This window comes from Mustelus asterias, unplaced genomic scaffold (genome assembly GCF_964213995.1).
Source record: "Mustelus asterias unplaced genomic scaffold, sMusAst1.hap1.1 HAP1_SCAFFOLD_1320, whole genome shotgun sequence".
NCBI classification, from domain to species: Eukaryota; Metazoa; Chordata; class Chondrichthyes; order Carcharhiniformes; family Triakidae; genus Mustelus; species Mustelus asterias.
This window is the reverse complement of record NW_027591265.1, coordinates 1-16,601: the sequence shown is the minus strand read 5'-3', so window position 1 is coordinate 16,601 and position 16,601 is coordinate 1. Positions and strand designations below refer to the sequence as shown.

The window sequence follows — 16,601 nt, the reverse complement described above, 5'->3', positions numbered from 1 at the left end:
TTAGAGGGATGGTCTTCGATGGGAGAGTTAGGGGATTAGAGGGATGGTCTTCGATGGGAGAGTTAGGGGATTAGAGGGATGGTCTTCGATGGGAGAGTTAGGGGATTAGAGGGATGGTCTTCGATGGAGAGTTAGGGGATTAGAGGGATGGTCTTCGATGGGAGAGTTAGGGGATTAGAGGGAGGGTCTTCGATGGGAGAGTTAGGGGATTAGAGGGAGGGTCTTCGATGGAGAGTTAGGGGATTAGAGGGATGGTCTTCGATGGGAGAGTTAGGGGATTAGAGGGAGGGTCTTCGATGGGAGAGTTAGGGGGTTAGAGGGATGGTCTTCGATGGTTTATGGACATGAGTTGAAACTTCTCTTCCTTGACCAACCCTGTTCCACCCCCACCCACCCCCCAGCCCCGTAACAATGAAAAGGCGGGTGTGGCACGGTTGCGAAGGGTAGAGTTTATTGATTGGGGTTTGCCTGTTGCTGCCGCTGTTGTGTCACTGTGCCACGCCACCCTGCTGCATCCTCTTCATTAACTCCTCATCCTGCATGGACAGGTCCGTCAGCTTCTTACCCATGCGCTCGTGAATGTCCAGGTACTTGGCCACGCAGCGGTCGAGGCAGACCGATTCGCCCTTCGAGAGCTCGGCCTCCTTGTAGTGAGGTGGGACGCACTTGCGATGGCAGGCGTGGGTCATTCTGTAAGGGGGGGGGGAAACAGAAACAAAGATGGCAGCTGAGAAGAGTGATCACTCACAAACCTTCCTCAACAATAATCACAGTTTGAACTTGGCCTCTTAACAAAATAAAGGTGAAAGGTTAATGTCCCAGCATCCCCGCCCTCTCCACGAGAGACCGTTCCACTAAAGAGGTACAGCAGGCAGTAAAGGTCTGGTCCCCCCCATGCCGACACTATAGTTAAGAAAGCCCCACCAACGCCTCTACTTTCTCAGGAGACTAAGGAAATTTGTCATGTCAGCTACGACTCTCACCAGCTTTTACAGATGCACCATAGAAAGCATTCTTTCTGGTTAGAATCATAGAAAGAATCATAGAAACCCGACAGCACAGAAAGAGGCCATTCGGCCCATCGAGTCTGCACCAACCACAATCCCACCCAGGCCCTACCCCCATATCCCTACATATTTTACCCACTAATCCCTCTAACCTACACATCTCAGGACAGTAAGGGGCAATTTTAGCATGGCCAATCAACCTAACCCGCACATCTTTGGACTGTGGGAGGAAACCGGAGCACCCGGAGGAAACCCACGCAGACACAGGGAGAATGTACAAACTCCACAGACAGTGACCCAAGCCAGGAATCGAACCCAGGTCCCTGGAGCTGTGAAACAGCAGTGCTAACCACTGTGCTACCGTGCCGTGTATCACAGCTTGGTCTGGGCTCCTGCTCTGACCAAGACCGCAAGGAACTACAAAGGGTTGTGAATGTAGCCCAGTCCCATCACGCAAACCAGCATCCCATCCATTGACTCTGTCTACACTTCCCGCTGCCTCGGGAAAAGCAGCCAGCATAATTAAGGACCCCACGCACCCCGGACATTCTCTCTTCCACCTTCTTCCAGCGAGAGAAAGATACAAAAATCTGAGGTCACGGACCAACCGACTCAAGAACAGCTTCTTCCCTGCTGCTGCGACTTTTGAATGGACCGACCTGATATTAAGTTGATCTTTCTCTACACCCTAGCTATGACTGTAACACCACATTCTGCACCCTCTCCTTTCCTTCTCTATGAACGGTATGCTTTGTCTGAATAGCGCGCAAGAAACAATACTTTTCACTGTATCCCAAAACATGTGACAATAATAAATCAAATGTATATATTAATAATTTGGAAGAGGGAACTGAATGTATTATCTCCAAATTTGCAGATGATACAAAGTTGGGAGGGAGGGTGAGCTGTGAGGAGGATGCAGATGCTTCAGAGTGATTTGGACAGGCTGAGTGTGTGGGTATCTGCATGGCAGATGCAGTATAATGTGGATAAATGTGAGGTTCTCCACTGTGGTAGCAGCAATAGGAAGACAGATTATTATCTGAATGGGTGTGAATTGAGAGAGGCGGATACTCAGCGAGACCTTGGAGTCCTCGTGCATCAGTCGCTGAGAGTAAGCGCGCAGGTACAGCAGGCAGTAAAGAAGGTGAATGGTATGTTGGCCTTCGTAGCGAGAGGATTTGAGTATCGGGATAGGGATGTTTTGCTGCAATTGGACAGGGCGTTGGTGAGGCCACACCTGGAGTATTGTGCGCAGTTTTGGTCTCCTTATCTGAGGAAGGATGTCCTTGCTATAGAGGGAGCGCAGCGAAGGTTTACCAGGCTGATTCCTGGGATGGCAGCTCTGTCATATGAGGAGAGACTAAGTGGGTTCGGATTATATTCACTGGAGTTTAGAAGAGTGAGAGGGGATCTGATAGAAATTTATAAAATTCTAACAGGGTTAGACAGGGTAGATTCAGAAAGAATGTTCCCGATGGTGGGGGGAGTCCAGAACTAGGGGTCAGAGTTTGAGGATAAGGGGGAAACCTTTTAGGACTGAGGTGAGGAGAAATTTCTTCACCCAGAGGGTGGTGAATGTGTGGAATTCACTCCCACAGAAAGTAGTTGAGGCCAAAACGTTGTGTGATTTCAGGAAGAAATTAGATGTCGCTCTTGGGGCGAAAGGGATCGAGGGATATGGGGGGAAGGGGGGGATCAGGATATTGAATTTGATGATCAGCCATGATCAAAATGAATGGCGGGGCAGGCTGGAAGGGCCGAATGGCCTCCTCCTGTCTAGGGGGTCATAGTTTGAGGATAAGTATGTTCCAGGCTGAGACAGACAGATTGTTAATCAGTGAGGGAATCGAGGGGATAAGGCAGGAAAATGGGAGTTAAGGATTATCATATCAGATCAGCCATTAAACAGCGGAGCAACTCGATGGGACGAATGGCCTATTTCTGCTCCTGTGTCAGAGGGTCAGTGCTGAGGGAGTGCCGCACTGTCAGAGGGTCAGTGCTGAGGGAGTGCCGCACTGTCAGAGGGTCAGTGCTGAGGGAGTGCCGCACTGTCAGAGGGTCAGTGCTGAGGGAGTGCCGCACTGTCAGAGGGTCAGTACTGAGGGAGTGCCGCACTGTCAGAGGGTCAGTGCTGAGGGAGTGCCGCACTGTCAGAGGGTCAGTGCTGAGGGAGTGCCGCACTGTCAGAGGGTCAGTGCTGAGGGAGTGCCGCACTGTCAGAGGGTCAGTGCTGAGGGAGTGCCGCACTGTCAGAGGGTCAGTGCTGAGGGAGTGCCGCACTGTCAGAGGGTCAGTGCTGAGGGAGTGCCGCACTGTCAGAGGGTCAGTGCTGAGGGAGTGCCGCACTGTCAGAGGGTCAGTGCTGAGGGAGCGCCGCACTGTCAGAGGGTCAGTGCTGAGGGAGCGCCGCACTGTCAGAGGGTCAGTGCTGAGGGAGGGCCGCACTGTCAGAGGGTCAGTGCTGAGGGAGGGCCGCACTGTCAGAGGGTCAGTGCTGAGGGAGTGCCGCACTGTCGGAGGGTCAGTGCTGAGGGAGTGCCGCACTGTCGGAGGGTCAGTGCTGAGGGAGTGCCGCACTGTCAGAGGGTCAGTGCTGAGGGAGTGCCGCACTGTCAGAGGGTCAGTACTGAGGGAGTGCCCCACTGTCAGAGGGTCAGTGCTGAGGGAGTGCCCCACTGTCAGAGGGTCAGTACTGAGGGAGTGCCGCACTGTCAGAGGGTCAGTGCTGAGGGAGTGCCGCACTGTCAGAGGGTCAGTGCTGAGGGAGTGCCGCACTGTCAGAGGGTCAGTGCTGAGGGAGCGCCGCACTGTCAGAGGGTCAGTGCTGAGGGAGTGCCGCACTGTCAGAGGGTCAGTACTGAGGGAGCGCCGCACTGTCAGAGGGTCAGTGCTGAGGGAGTGCTGCACTGTCAGAGGGTCAGTGCTGAGGGAGTGCTGCACTGTCAGAGGGTCAGTGCTGAGGGAGTGCCGCACTGTCAGAGGGTCAGTGCTGAGGGAGTGCCGCACTGTCAGAGGGTCAGTGCTGAGGGAGTGCCGCACTGTCAGAGGGTCAGTGCTGAGGGAGTGCCGCACTGTCAGAGGGTCAGTGCTGAGGGAGTGCCGCACTGTCAGAGGGTCAGTACTGAGGGAGCGCCGCACTGTCAGAGGGTCAGTGCTGAGGGAGTGCCGCACTGTCAGAGGGTCAGTACTGAGGGAGCGCCGCACTGTCAGAGGGTCAGTGCTGAGGGAGCGCCGCACTGTCAGAGGGTCAGTGCTGAGGGAGTGCCGCACTGTCAGAGGGTCAGTGCTGAGGGAGTGCCGCACTGTCAGAGGGTCAGTACCTCAGGGATGTCGCTGGGGTAAAATCAGGTGATGTTCTGAAGGAGCTCTAGCTGATAGCCTGGAATGCGCTGCCAAGTAGGGTGGTGGAGGCAGGCACGCTGACATCGTTTAAGACTTACCTGGATAGTCACATGAGCAGCCTGGGAATGGAGGGATACAAACGATTGGTCTAGTTGGACCAAGGAGCGGCACAGGCTTGGAGGGCCGAAGGCCTGTTTCCTGTGCTGTACTGTTCTTTGTTCTTTGAAGGGGGGGAGGTTTAACACAGATATCAGAAGGACATATTTCACACAGAGGGTCGTGGGGGCCTGGAATGTGTTGCCGGGCAAGGTGGTGGAGGCGGACACACTGGGAACGTTTAAGACTTATCTAGACAGCTATATGACCGGAGTGGGAATGGAGGGATACAAAAGAGTGGTCTAGTTTGGACCAGGGAGCGGCGCGGGCTAATTGTTCCTTGTTTCTCGTTTCAAGGCTTCATTCTATGATCATCTTGCTGGTGCCAGTACAGAGCGAGACTGCGGATAGTTGGGAACCTGTCTCGGGGGCAGGGAATTCATATGGTGTTCATGGAAGTGGAAATGACTAGGGTTGGGAAGCATTTTCCGATCAGGGCCATTGTGATCTCCTGGACTCGTTTCGATCGCCTCAGGGGGTCGGAGAGGAATTTCCCAGATTTTTTTTTTCTTCCCCATATTGGCCCTGGGGTTTTTCACTCTGGGTTTTCGCCTCTCCCTGGGGATCACATGGTCTGGAATAGGGGGGTGGGGGTGAGTTAATAGGTTGTGATGAACAAAGCATCGTAGCTGTGAGGGACAGCTCGGTGGATAGGATATTGGTATGTAGATAGGCTGGAAAATTGGGCGGGGATCCTGGATTCAGGATTCAATCCTGGACCGGGGAGCGGCGCGGGCTTGGAGGGCCGAACGGCCTGTTCCTGTGCTGTATTGTTCTTTGTTCTTTGTTCTATGGTGTTTACTCACTGGATGACAGGGGAGCTGGAGGGGGGGGGGGGGGGGGGCATCCGAGTAGATCAACAGAAGTAACCTATATTCAGTCTGCGAACGGCTCAATCCTACCTCCGCACACAGGAGAAAATGATGTGGAGATGCCGGCGTTGGACTGGGGTGAACACAGACAACGTTGGCCGAGTTGCAAGAGTAGGTACCGTGTACCTGGTAGATGTTGTCTACCTGATACGCTGCAGGAAAGGATGTCCCGAGGCATGGTACATTGGGGAGACCATGCAGACGCTACGACAATGGATGAATGAACACCGCTCGACAATCACCAGGCAGGAGTGTTCTCTTCCTGTTGGGGAACACTTCAGCGGTCACGGGCATTCAGCCTCTGATCTTCGGTTAAGCGTTCTCCAAGGCGGCCTTCACGACACATGACAGCGCAGAGTCGCTGAGTAGAGACTGATAGCCAAGTTCCGCACACATGAGGACGGCCTAAACCGGGATCTTGGTTCATGTCACACTATCTGTAACCCCCACGACTTGCCTGGGCTTGCAAAATCTCACTAGCTGTCCTGGCTGGAGACAATACACATCTCTTTAACCTGTGCTTAACCCTCTCTCCACTCACATTGTCTGTACCTTTAAGACTTGATTACCTGTAAAGACTCGCATTCCAACCATTATTTTGTAAATTGAGTTTGTGTCTTTATATGCCCTGTTTGTGAACAGAATTCCCACTCACCTGATGAAGGGGCAGCGCTCCGAAAGCTTGTGCTACCAAATAAACCTGTTGGACTTTAACCTGGTGTTGTGAGACTTCTTACACAGGAGAAAAGCCAGTACACCAAGCAGTTCCCAATGAGGACACAGTGGCAACACCAGCTCCACCCAGCAGAGACAGGACGCACTCATTCCACCAATAGATGAGGCGGGGGGGCCCCAAGAGGACACTGCCTCCACCGACAGCCGGGTCAGAGGGCGGCACGGTAGCACAGTGGGTTAGCACTGCTGCCTCACAGCGCCAGGGACCCAGGTTCGATTCCTGGCTCGGGTCACTGTCTGTGCGGAGTTTGCACGTTCTCCCCGTGTCTGCGTGGGTTTCCTCCCGGTGCTCCGGTTTCCTCCCACAGTCCGAAAGACTGTGAGGTGCATTGGGCCGTGCTAAATTCTCCCTCAGTGTTACCCGAACAGGCGCCGGAGTGTGGCGACTGGGGGATTTTCACAGCAACTTCATTGCAGTGTTAATGTAGCCATGATGTGGTGATGCCGGCATTGGACTGGGGTGGGCACAGTTACAAAGAATCATAGAGGTTTACAGCATGGAAACAGGCCCTTCGGCCCAACTTGTCCATGCCGCCTTTTTTTAAATCCCTAAGCTAGTCCCAATTGCCCGCGTTTGGCCCATATCCCTCGATACCCATCGTACCCATGTAACTGTCTAAATGTTTTTTAAAGGACAAAATTGTACCCGCCTCTACTACTGCCTCTGGCAGCTTGTTCCAGACACTCGCCACCCTCTGTGTGTGAAAAAACTGCCCCTCTGGACACTTTTGTATCTCTCCCCTCTCACCTTAAACCTATGCCCTCTAGTTTTAGACTCCCCTACCTTTGGGAAAAGATATTGACTGTCTAGCTGATCTGTGCCCCTCATTATTTTATAGACCTCTATAAGGTCACCCCTCAGCCTCCTACGCTCCAGAGAAAAAATTGGGTTGGAGGGTCATGTGATGTGTTGTTTCTGCATGATGTGGGAGCTGGAGGACTGGTTCCCAGTGAGCATGTCTGCAGTCAGTGTTGGTTGCTTGAGGAACTCCGGCTCAGGGTTGATGAGCTGGAGTCTGGGCTTCAGACACTGCGACATATCAGGGAGGGGGAGAGTTACCTGGACACTGTGTTTCAGGAGGCAGTCACACCCCTTAGACTAACTAATTCAGCCGGGGGTCAGGGACAAGAGGGTGTGGCTGTGAGTGAGGCAGGAAGTGGGAAGAAGGCGGCAGGAAGTGGGATCCAGAAGGTAGAGTCCCAAGAGCCTCAGTCCCTGAATCTGTACAACAGGTTTGAGATTCTTGCTCCCTGTGTGGACGGGAACGGGGACTGCAAGGAGGATGAGCAAACTGCCCACGGCACTGTGGTACAGGGAGCCATTCAGGTGGAGGAAGACAAAAGAAATGTAGTGGTAATTGGGGATAGTGTAGTTAGGGGCATTGACACTGTTCTCCGTGACCAGGATCGAGAATCCCGTAGGTTGTGTTGCCTGCCTGGTGCTCGGGTCCAGGATATCTCATCTGGGCTGCAGAGGAACCTGGAGTGGGAGGGTAAGAATCCAGTTGTAGTGGTCCACGTAGGTGCCAACGATATAGGCAGAACAGGAACAGGGGTTCTGCAGAGGGAGTATGAAAAGCTAGGAGCCAAATTAAAAAGCAGAACCAACAGGGTGGTAATCTCTGGATTACTACCTGAGCCACAAGCGAATTGGCGCAGGGTCTATAAGATTAAGGAGGTAAATGCGTGGCTCAAGGATTGGTGTGGGAGGAATGGGTTTGAATTCATGGGACATTGGCACCAGTATTGGGGAAGAGGGGACCTGTTCAGATGGGATGGTCTTCGTCTGAATCGTGCTGGGACCAGAGTCCTGGCGAATCGTAACCAGGGCTGTAAATAGGGCTTTAAACTAAATAGTGGGGGGGGGGGGGGGGGGGGAAGAGTTCAGGGGAATTACAAAATCAAAGGTAAAGGAGAGGGTACGAGTGAGGGTTAATGATGAGGACATTCATCTAGTTAAAGGAGTCAAGGGCTCAGGCAGAATACAAAGAACAAAGAACAATACAGCACAGGAACAGACCCTTCGGCCCTCCAAGCCTGCGCCGCTCATGTGCCCAACTAGACCATTCGTCTGTATCCCTCTATTCCCAGTCTGTTCATGTGGCTATCTGGATAAGTCTTAAACGATCCCAGCGTGTCCGCCTCAATCACCTTGCTTGGCAGTGCATTCCAGGCCCCCACCACCCTCTGTGTAAAATACCTCCCCCTGACATCTGTGTTGAACCTTGCCCCCCCCTCACCTTGAACCCTTGACCCCTTGTGTTAGTCACCTCCGACCTGGGAAAAAGCTTCCCACTGTTCACTCTATCTATCCCTTCATAATTTTATACACCTCTATTAGGTCGCCCCTCATCCTCCGTCTTTCCAGGGAGAACAACCCCAGTTTACTCAATCTCTCCTCATAGCTAAGACCATCCATACCAGGCAACATCCTGGTAAACCTTCTCTGCACTCTCTCCAAAGCCTCCACGTCCTTCTGGTAGTGCGGCGACCAGAACTGGACGCAGTATTCCAAATGTGGCCTAACCATCGTTCTATACAGCCGCAACATCATATGCCAACTTTTATATTCTATGCCCCGTCCAATAAAGGCAAGCATGCCATATGCCCTCTTCACCACCCTCTCCATCTGTGCTGCCACCTTTAAGGATCTGTGGACTTGTACACCCAGGTCCCTCTGTGTGTCTATACTCCTGATGGTTCTGCCATTTATTGTATAGCTCCCCCTTACATTAGATCTACCGAAATGCATCACTTCACATTTATCTGGATTAAATTCCATCTGCCATTTCTCCGCCCAATGTTCCAGCCTATCTATATCCTGCTGTATTCTCTGACAATGTTCATCACTATCCGCAACTCCAGCAATCTTCGTGTCATCCGCAAACTTACTGATCACACCAGCTACATCTTCCTCCAAATCATTTATATATATCACAAACAGCAGAGGTCCCAGTACAGAGCCCTGCGGAACACCACTAGTCACAGACCTCCAACCGGAAAAAGACCCCTCCACTGCTACCCTCTGTCTTCTATGGCTAAGCCAGTTCTCCACCCATCTAGCTAGCTCACCTTTTATCCCGTGAGATTTAACCTTTTGCACCAGCCTGCCATGAGGGACCTTGTCAAACGCTTTACTAAAATCCATATAGACGACATCCACGGCCCTTCCCTCATCAATCGTTTTTGTCACCTCCTCAAAAAACTCAACCAAATTTGTGAGGCATGACCTCCCTCGTACAAAACCATGCTGTCTATCACCAATGAGATTATTCAGTTCTAAATGCGCATATATCCTATCTCTAAGAATCTTCTCCAACAACTTCCCTACCTCGGACGTCAAGCTCACCGGCCTATAATTACCCGGGTTATCCTTGCTACCCTTCTTAAATAACAGGACCACATTTGCTATCCTCCAATCCTCTGGGACCTCACCTGTGTCCAGTGAAGAGACAAAGATTTCTGTTAGAGGCCCAGCAATTGCATCTCTCGCCTCCCTGAGGAGTCTAGGATAGATGCCATCTGGCCCTGGGGATTTGTCTGTCTTAATGTTTCCTAAAAAACCTAACACTTCCTCCCTTGTAATTGAGATTTTTTCTAACGGGTCAACACATCTCTCTAACAAAGAACAAAGAACAAAACAGCACAGGAACAGGCCCTTCGGCCCTCCAAGCCCATGCCGCTCCCTGGTCCAAACTAGACCATTCTTTTGTATCCTTCCATTCTCACTCCATTCATGTGGCTAGCTAGATAAGTCTTAAACGTTCCCAGTGTGTCCGCCTCCACCACCTTGCCCGGCAGCGCATTCCAGGCCCCCACCACCCTCTGTGTAAAATATGTCCTTCTGATATCCGTGTTAAACCTCCCCCCCTTCACCTTGAACCTATGACCCCTCGTGAACGTCACCACCGACCTGGGGAAAAGCTTCCCACCGTTCACCCTATCTATGCCTTTCATAATTTTATACACCTCTATTAAGTCACCCCTCATCCTCCGTCTTTCCAGGGAGAACAACCCCAGTTTACCCAATCTCTCCTCATAACTAAGCCCCTCCATACCAGGCAACATCCTGGTAAACCTCCTCTGTACTCTCTCCAAAGCCTCCACGTCCTTCTGGTAGTGTGGCGACCAGAACTGGACGCAGTATTCCAAATGCGGCCGAACCAACGTTCTATACATCTGCAACATCAGACCCCAACTTTTATACTCTATGCCCCGTCCTATAAAGGCAAGCATGCCATATGCCTTCTTCACCACCTTCTCCACCTGTGACTTGCACACCCAGGTCCCTCTGCGTATCTACACCCTTTATGGTTCTGCCATTTATCGTATAGCTCCTCCCTACATTATTTCTACCAAAATGCTTCACTTCGCATTTATCAGGATTGAACTCCATCTGCCATTTCTTTGCCCAAATTTCCAGCCTATCTATATCCTTCTGTAGCCTCTGACAATGCTCCTCACTATCTGCAAGTCCAGCCATTTTCGTGTCGTCCGCAAACTTACTGATCACCCCAGTTACACCTTCTTCCAGATCGTTTATATAAATCACAAACAGCAGAGGTCCCAATACAGAGCCCTGCGGTATACCACTAGTCACAGGCATCCAGCCGGAAAAAGACCCTTCCACTCCCACCCTCTGTCTTCTGTGACCAAGCCAGTTCTCCACCCATCTAGCCACCTCCCCCTTTATCCCATGAGATCCAACCTTTTTCACCAGCCTACCATGAGGGACTTTGTCAAACGCTACCAGTCAACATGTCCCTCTCCTTTGTGAATGCTGAAGTAAAAAAGTTGACAAACACAAGAAGGGAGGTGTTCAACGCAGTGCAAGGAGATGGTCTGGGGAAGGATAACCAGTTTGCGACAGGTAGGGACAGAGCGTGCAATCAAAAGAATGCACTAACAAATCGGGTCCATATAAAGGCTAACATAAAGACACTTTACCTGAATGCACGTAGCATTCGAAACAAAGTGAATGAGTTGACGGCACAAATCAGTACAAATGGGTATGATCGAGTGGCCATTACAGAAACGTGGTTGCAGGGTGACCAGGACTGGGAACTGAATATCCAGGGGTATCAGACATTTCGGAAGGATAGACAAGAAGGAAAGGGAGGTGGGGTAGCTCTGTTAATTAAAGATAACATCAGGGCGGTAGTGAGAGACGATATAGGCTCGAAGGAGCAGAATGTGGAATCGTTGTGGGTGGAGATAAGGAATAGTAAGGGGAGAAAGTCACTGGTGGGCGTGGGCTATAGGCCCCCAAATAATAACTTTGAGGTGGGTCGGGCTATAAACAAGCAAATAATGGATGCGTGCAAAAACGGAACAGCAATAATCATGGGGGATTTTAACCTGCATATTGATTGGGTGACTCAAGTCGGACGCGGTGGCCTTGAGGAAGAGTTCTTAGAATGCTGTCGGGATAGTTTCCTCGAACAGTATGTTACAGAAGGAGCAAGCTATCTTGGATCTGGTCCTGTGAAATGAGACAGGTAAAATTAATGATCTTCTTGTGAGGGATCCTCTTGGAATGAGTGATCACAATATGGTTGAATTTCTAATACAAATGGAGGGTGAGAAAGTAGGGTCCCAAACCAGTGTCCTCTGCTTGAACAGAGGGGAGTACAATAGGATGAGGGCAGAATTGGCTAATGTAAACTGGGAGCGCAGACTAGTTGGTAGGACAGCTGAGCAACAGTGGCGGATTTTTAAGGAGATTTTTCTCAGTACTCAGCAAAAATATATTCCGGAGATGAAGAAGGAATGTAAGAAAAGGGATAACCAGCCGTGGATAACGAAGGAAATAAAGGAGAGTATTAAATTAAAAACCAATGCATACAGAGTGGCCAAAACTAGTGGGGAATTAGAAGATTGGGAAAGCTTTAAAAAATAACAAAGAACTACTAAGAAAGCGATAAAGAAAAGATAGATTATGAAACTAAACTAGCACAAAATATAAAAACTGATAGTAAAAGTTTTTACAAATATATAAAAAGGAATAGAGTGGCTAAAGTAAATGTTGGACCCTTGGAAGACGTGAAGGGGGATTTAATAATGGGGAACGAGGAAATGGCCGAGGCCTTAAACAAGTTTTTTGTGTCGGTCTTCACGGTAGAGGACACAAATACCTTACCGAAAATTGATGGTCATGGGACTGTAGGGGGTGAGGTCCTTAAAACGATCACTATTACTAAAGAGGCAGTGCTGGGTAGGCTAATGGGACAGAAGGTAGACAATCCCCGGGTCCGGATGGAATGCATCCCAGGGGACTGAAAGAAATGGCAGAAGTCACAGCGGATGCGTTGGTTGTAATTTATCAAAATTTGCTGGACTCTGGGGAAGTGCCGGCTGATTGGAAAACAGCTAATGTGACGCCACTGTTTAAAAATGGAGGTAGACAAAAGGCGGGTAACTACAGGCCGGTTAGCTTAACGTCCGTAGTTGGGAAATTGCTGGAATCCATCATTAAAGAAGAAATAGCAGGACTCCTGGAAAAAAATGGTTCGATCAAGCAGACGCAGCATGGATTCATGAAGGGAAAGTTGTGTTTGACGAATTTACTGGATTTTTATGAAGATGTAACGAGTGCGGTTGACAGAGGGGAACCGGTGGATGTGGTGTTTTTGGATTTCCAGAAGGCGTTCGATAAGGTTCCTCACAAAAGATTGCTGCAGAAGATTGGGGTACACGGAGTTGGGGGTGAAGTGTTAGCGTGGATTGAGGATTGGCTATCCAACAGGAAGCAGAGAGTTGGAATAAATGGGTGCTTTTCTGGTTGGCAGTTGGTGACCAGTGGCGTGCCGCAGGGATCGGTGCTGGGGCCTCAATTGTTTACCATTTACATAGACGATCTGGAGGAGGGGACCGAGTGTAGGGTAACAAAGTTTGCGGATGACACAAAGATAAGTGGGAAAGTGAATTGCGTGGAGGATGCGGAAACTCTGCAGAGAGATTTGGATAGGCTAAGTGAGTGGGCGAGGATCTGGCAGATGGAGTATAACGTTGGTAAGTGTGAGGTTATCCACTTTGGAAGGAATAATAGTAAAATGGACTATTATTTAAATGGTGAAAAATTACATCATGCTACTGTGCAGAGGGACCTGGGGGTCCTTGTGCATGAATCGCAAAAACTCAGTCTGCAGGTGCAGCAGGTAATCAAGAAGGCAAATGGAATGTTGGCCTTTATCGCGAGGGGGATAGAATATAAAAGCAGGGAGGTCTTGCTGCAACTGTACAGGGTACTGGTGAGGCCGCAACTGGAGTACTGTGTGCAATTTCTGTCCCCTTGTTTGCGGAAGGATATATTGGCCTTGGACGGAGTACAGAGAAGGTTCACCAGGTTGATACCGGAGATGAGGGGGTTAGCTTATGAGGAGAGACTGAGTAGATTGAGCCTGTACTCGTTGGAGTTTAGAAGGTTGAGGGGAGATCTTATAGAGACATATAAGATAATGAAGGGACTCGACAGGGTAGAAGCAGCGAGGTTATTTCCACTTACAATGGAAACAAGAACTAGGGGGCATAGCCTCAAAATACGGGGGAGTCAGTTTAGAACAGAGTTGAGGAGGAACTTCTTCTCTCAGAGGGTAGTGAATCTTTGGAATTCTCTGCCCATTGAAGCAGTGGAGGCTACCTCGCTGAATATGTTTAAGTCACAGGTAGATAGATTTCTGATCAATAAGGGTTATGGGGAGCGGGCGGGTAAGTGGAACTAAACCACTATCAGATCAGCCATGATCTTATTGAATGGCGGGGCAGGCTCGAGGGGCGAGATGGCCGACTCCTGCTCCTATTTCTTATGTTCTTATCCAGACTCTCCTAACTCAATTCATCAAGTCCCGGTAGCATCCGAGTAAATCTTTTCTGCACTCTTTCTAGTTTAATAATATCCTTTCTATAATAGGGTGACCAGAACTGCACACAGTATTCCAAGTGTGGCCTTACCAATGTCTTGTACAACTTCAACAAGACATTCCAACTCCTGTATTCAATGTTCTGACCAATGAAGTCTCACAACACCAAGTTAAAGTCCAACAGGTTTATTTGGAATCACGCTGATCATCAAATTCAATATCCTGATTCCCCCCCTTCCCCCCATATCCCTCGATCCCTTTCGCCCCAAGAGCGACATCTAATTTCTTCCTGAAATCACACAACGTTTTGGCCTCAACTACTTTCTGTGGGAGTGAATTCCACACATTCACCACCCTCTGGGTGAAGAAATTTCTCCTCACCTCAGTCCTAAAAGGTTTCCCCCTTATCCTCAAACTCTGACCCCTAGTTCTGGACTCCCCCCACCATCGGAACATTCTTTCTGAATCTACCCTGTCTAACCCTGTTAGAATTTTATAAGTTTCTATCAGATCCCCTCTCACTCTTCGAAACTCCAGTGAATATAATCCTAACCCACTTAGTCTCTCCTCATATGACAGAGCTGCCATCCCAGGAATCAGCCTGGTAAACCTTCGCTGCGCTCCCTCTATAGCAAGGACATCCTTCCTCAGATAAGGAGACCAAAACTGCACACAATACTCCAGCACTAACAAATAAACTTAAACTCCCCCGATGCAGGGATCAGAGGGGACACCCGCTCACTGATGCAGGGGTCAGAGGGCATGCCTGCTCCCCCCTACCCAATGGGCACTCTGACCCCCCTCCACCCCCGATCCCCAGACCCAGGGGTCCAAGGGCACACCCACTCCCCCCTACCCAATGGGCACTCTGACCCCCCCCCCCCCCCCCCCCGATCCCCAGGCCCAGGGGTCAGAGGGCACACCCACTCCCAATGGGCACTCTGACCCCCCCCCGATCCCCAGGCCCAGGGGTCAGAGGGCACACCCACTCCCAATGGGCACTCTGACCCCCCCCCCCCCCCCCCCCGATCCCCAGGCCCAGGGGTCAGAGGGCACACCCACTCCCAATGGGCACTCTGACTCCCCCCCACAACCCCCAAATCCAGGGGTCAGAGGGCACACACGTCAACCCGGCCAACCCTGGGGCACCAGAGGCCGCCGCGACCCACCTGTTGTACATGTCCGCATCATCTCCACCTCCAGCTCCGCTGCCAACTGCTGCGCCTTGAGGGGGTCCATGGTAGCGATGAGGGTTGGGTTGGGTGGGCAGCCTTGTCGTCAATGGCAACCTTCCTGTTGGAGCGAGGGGGCAGCAAAAAGAGAGAAAGAAGGCATTAATAACAGAGTGAGGCTGAGGAAAGCCTTGAATGCAGCAGGGCTGCCTGGGTGCAATGTACTGCCTGCAGCAACACTCACTCTGCTGTCTCTCCACATGGGCTTTGTCCTCCAGCTCTGGAACAATAAAGATCATTGAAGAAAAATGGTCACACCCCTTAAATCAATTTTCACTTCTGGGGCCGCCAGGAGCTCCCTGTCCTCCCATAAAGACACAAACTGAGGCGGTTTGCCGACTTTGGTGCCGGAAAAGGAAAATAAAATCATTAATTCCGTTGGCCCTTCAATACTTTATTTAAACCCCCCGCGGAGGGCAGAGGCGGCCGCCGCCATCTTTGTGCGGGGCAGGCACGAGAGCAAAACGCCCCCAAAATAGCTTCAAACAGATCATTCTACCTCCACGTATTGAGATAAAACAGATCGCAAACGGTTTATAGTTTTTTTAAAAATTGTTTTGAATTATTGCCTCTCAGTTTTACGCCTTTGCCCCGCACAAAGATGGCTTCCGGTGCGGGGCGGCGAACGGTGGCCGCCGGCTTTGACAAGGAGGGTGCAGTGCGACAGGAGTGAACCAAGAGTGTTAACAGCGCCAGCTGCAGCTGGTGGGCAGGAGAGGTACTGCAACCAACTTCCTCATTTCTCAGGGGACACACATTTAGCCAAATCCCTCCATTGGAGATCTCTTTACTTCCTCTCATCCCAGTGCCCAAGTCTGTGAAGATGTGGGTGGGGGGAGAGGGGGTCATAGAAATCATAGAAACCCTACAGTACAGAAAGAGGCCATTCGGCCCATCGAGTCTGCACCGACCACAATCCCACCCAGACCCTACCCCCATATCCCGACATATTTTACCCGCTAATCCCTCTAACCTATGCATCTCAGGATTCTAAGGGGCAATTTTTAACCTGGCCAATCAACCTAACCCGCACATCTTTGGACTGTGGGAGGAAACCGGAGCACCCGGAGGAAACCCACGCAGACACGAGGAGAATGTGCAAACTCCACACAGACAGTGACCCAAGCCGGGAATCGAACCCAGGTCCCTGGCGCTGTGAGGCAGCAGTGCTAACCACTGTGCTACCGTGCTATGGGTGGGGGGAGAGGAGGTGGGGGGGGGTGGTGGGGGGGAAGAGGTGGGAGGGTGGGGGGTTGGGGGGAGAGGAGAGGGGGTGGGGGGAGAGGAGAGGGGGTGGGGGGAGAGGAGAGGGGGTGGGGGGGAGAGGAGAGGGGGTGGGGGGAGAGGAGGGGGGTGGGGGGAGAGGAGGGGGGTGGGGGGAGAGGAGGGGGGTGG

The 16,601-nt window shown here is 51.2% G+C and overlaps 1 protein-coding gene across 1 annotated transcript; it reads right to left on the bottom strand.

Annotated features, from left to right (window-relative positions):
* Positions 1–429: 429 nt before the first annotated feature.
* Positions 430–15,358, bottom strand: LOC144488132 (mitochondrial import inner membrane translocase subunit Tim10-B-like). The gene is given in 3 exon segments (XM_078206157.1): positions 430–690; positions 15,144–15,159; positions 15,162–15,358. Coding segments are annotated over 3 exon segments (270 nt in total). The 5' UTR covers positions 15,214–15,358; the 3' UTR covers positions 430–488.
* Positions 15,359–16,601: the final 1,243 nt, after the last annotated feature.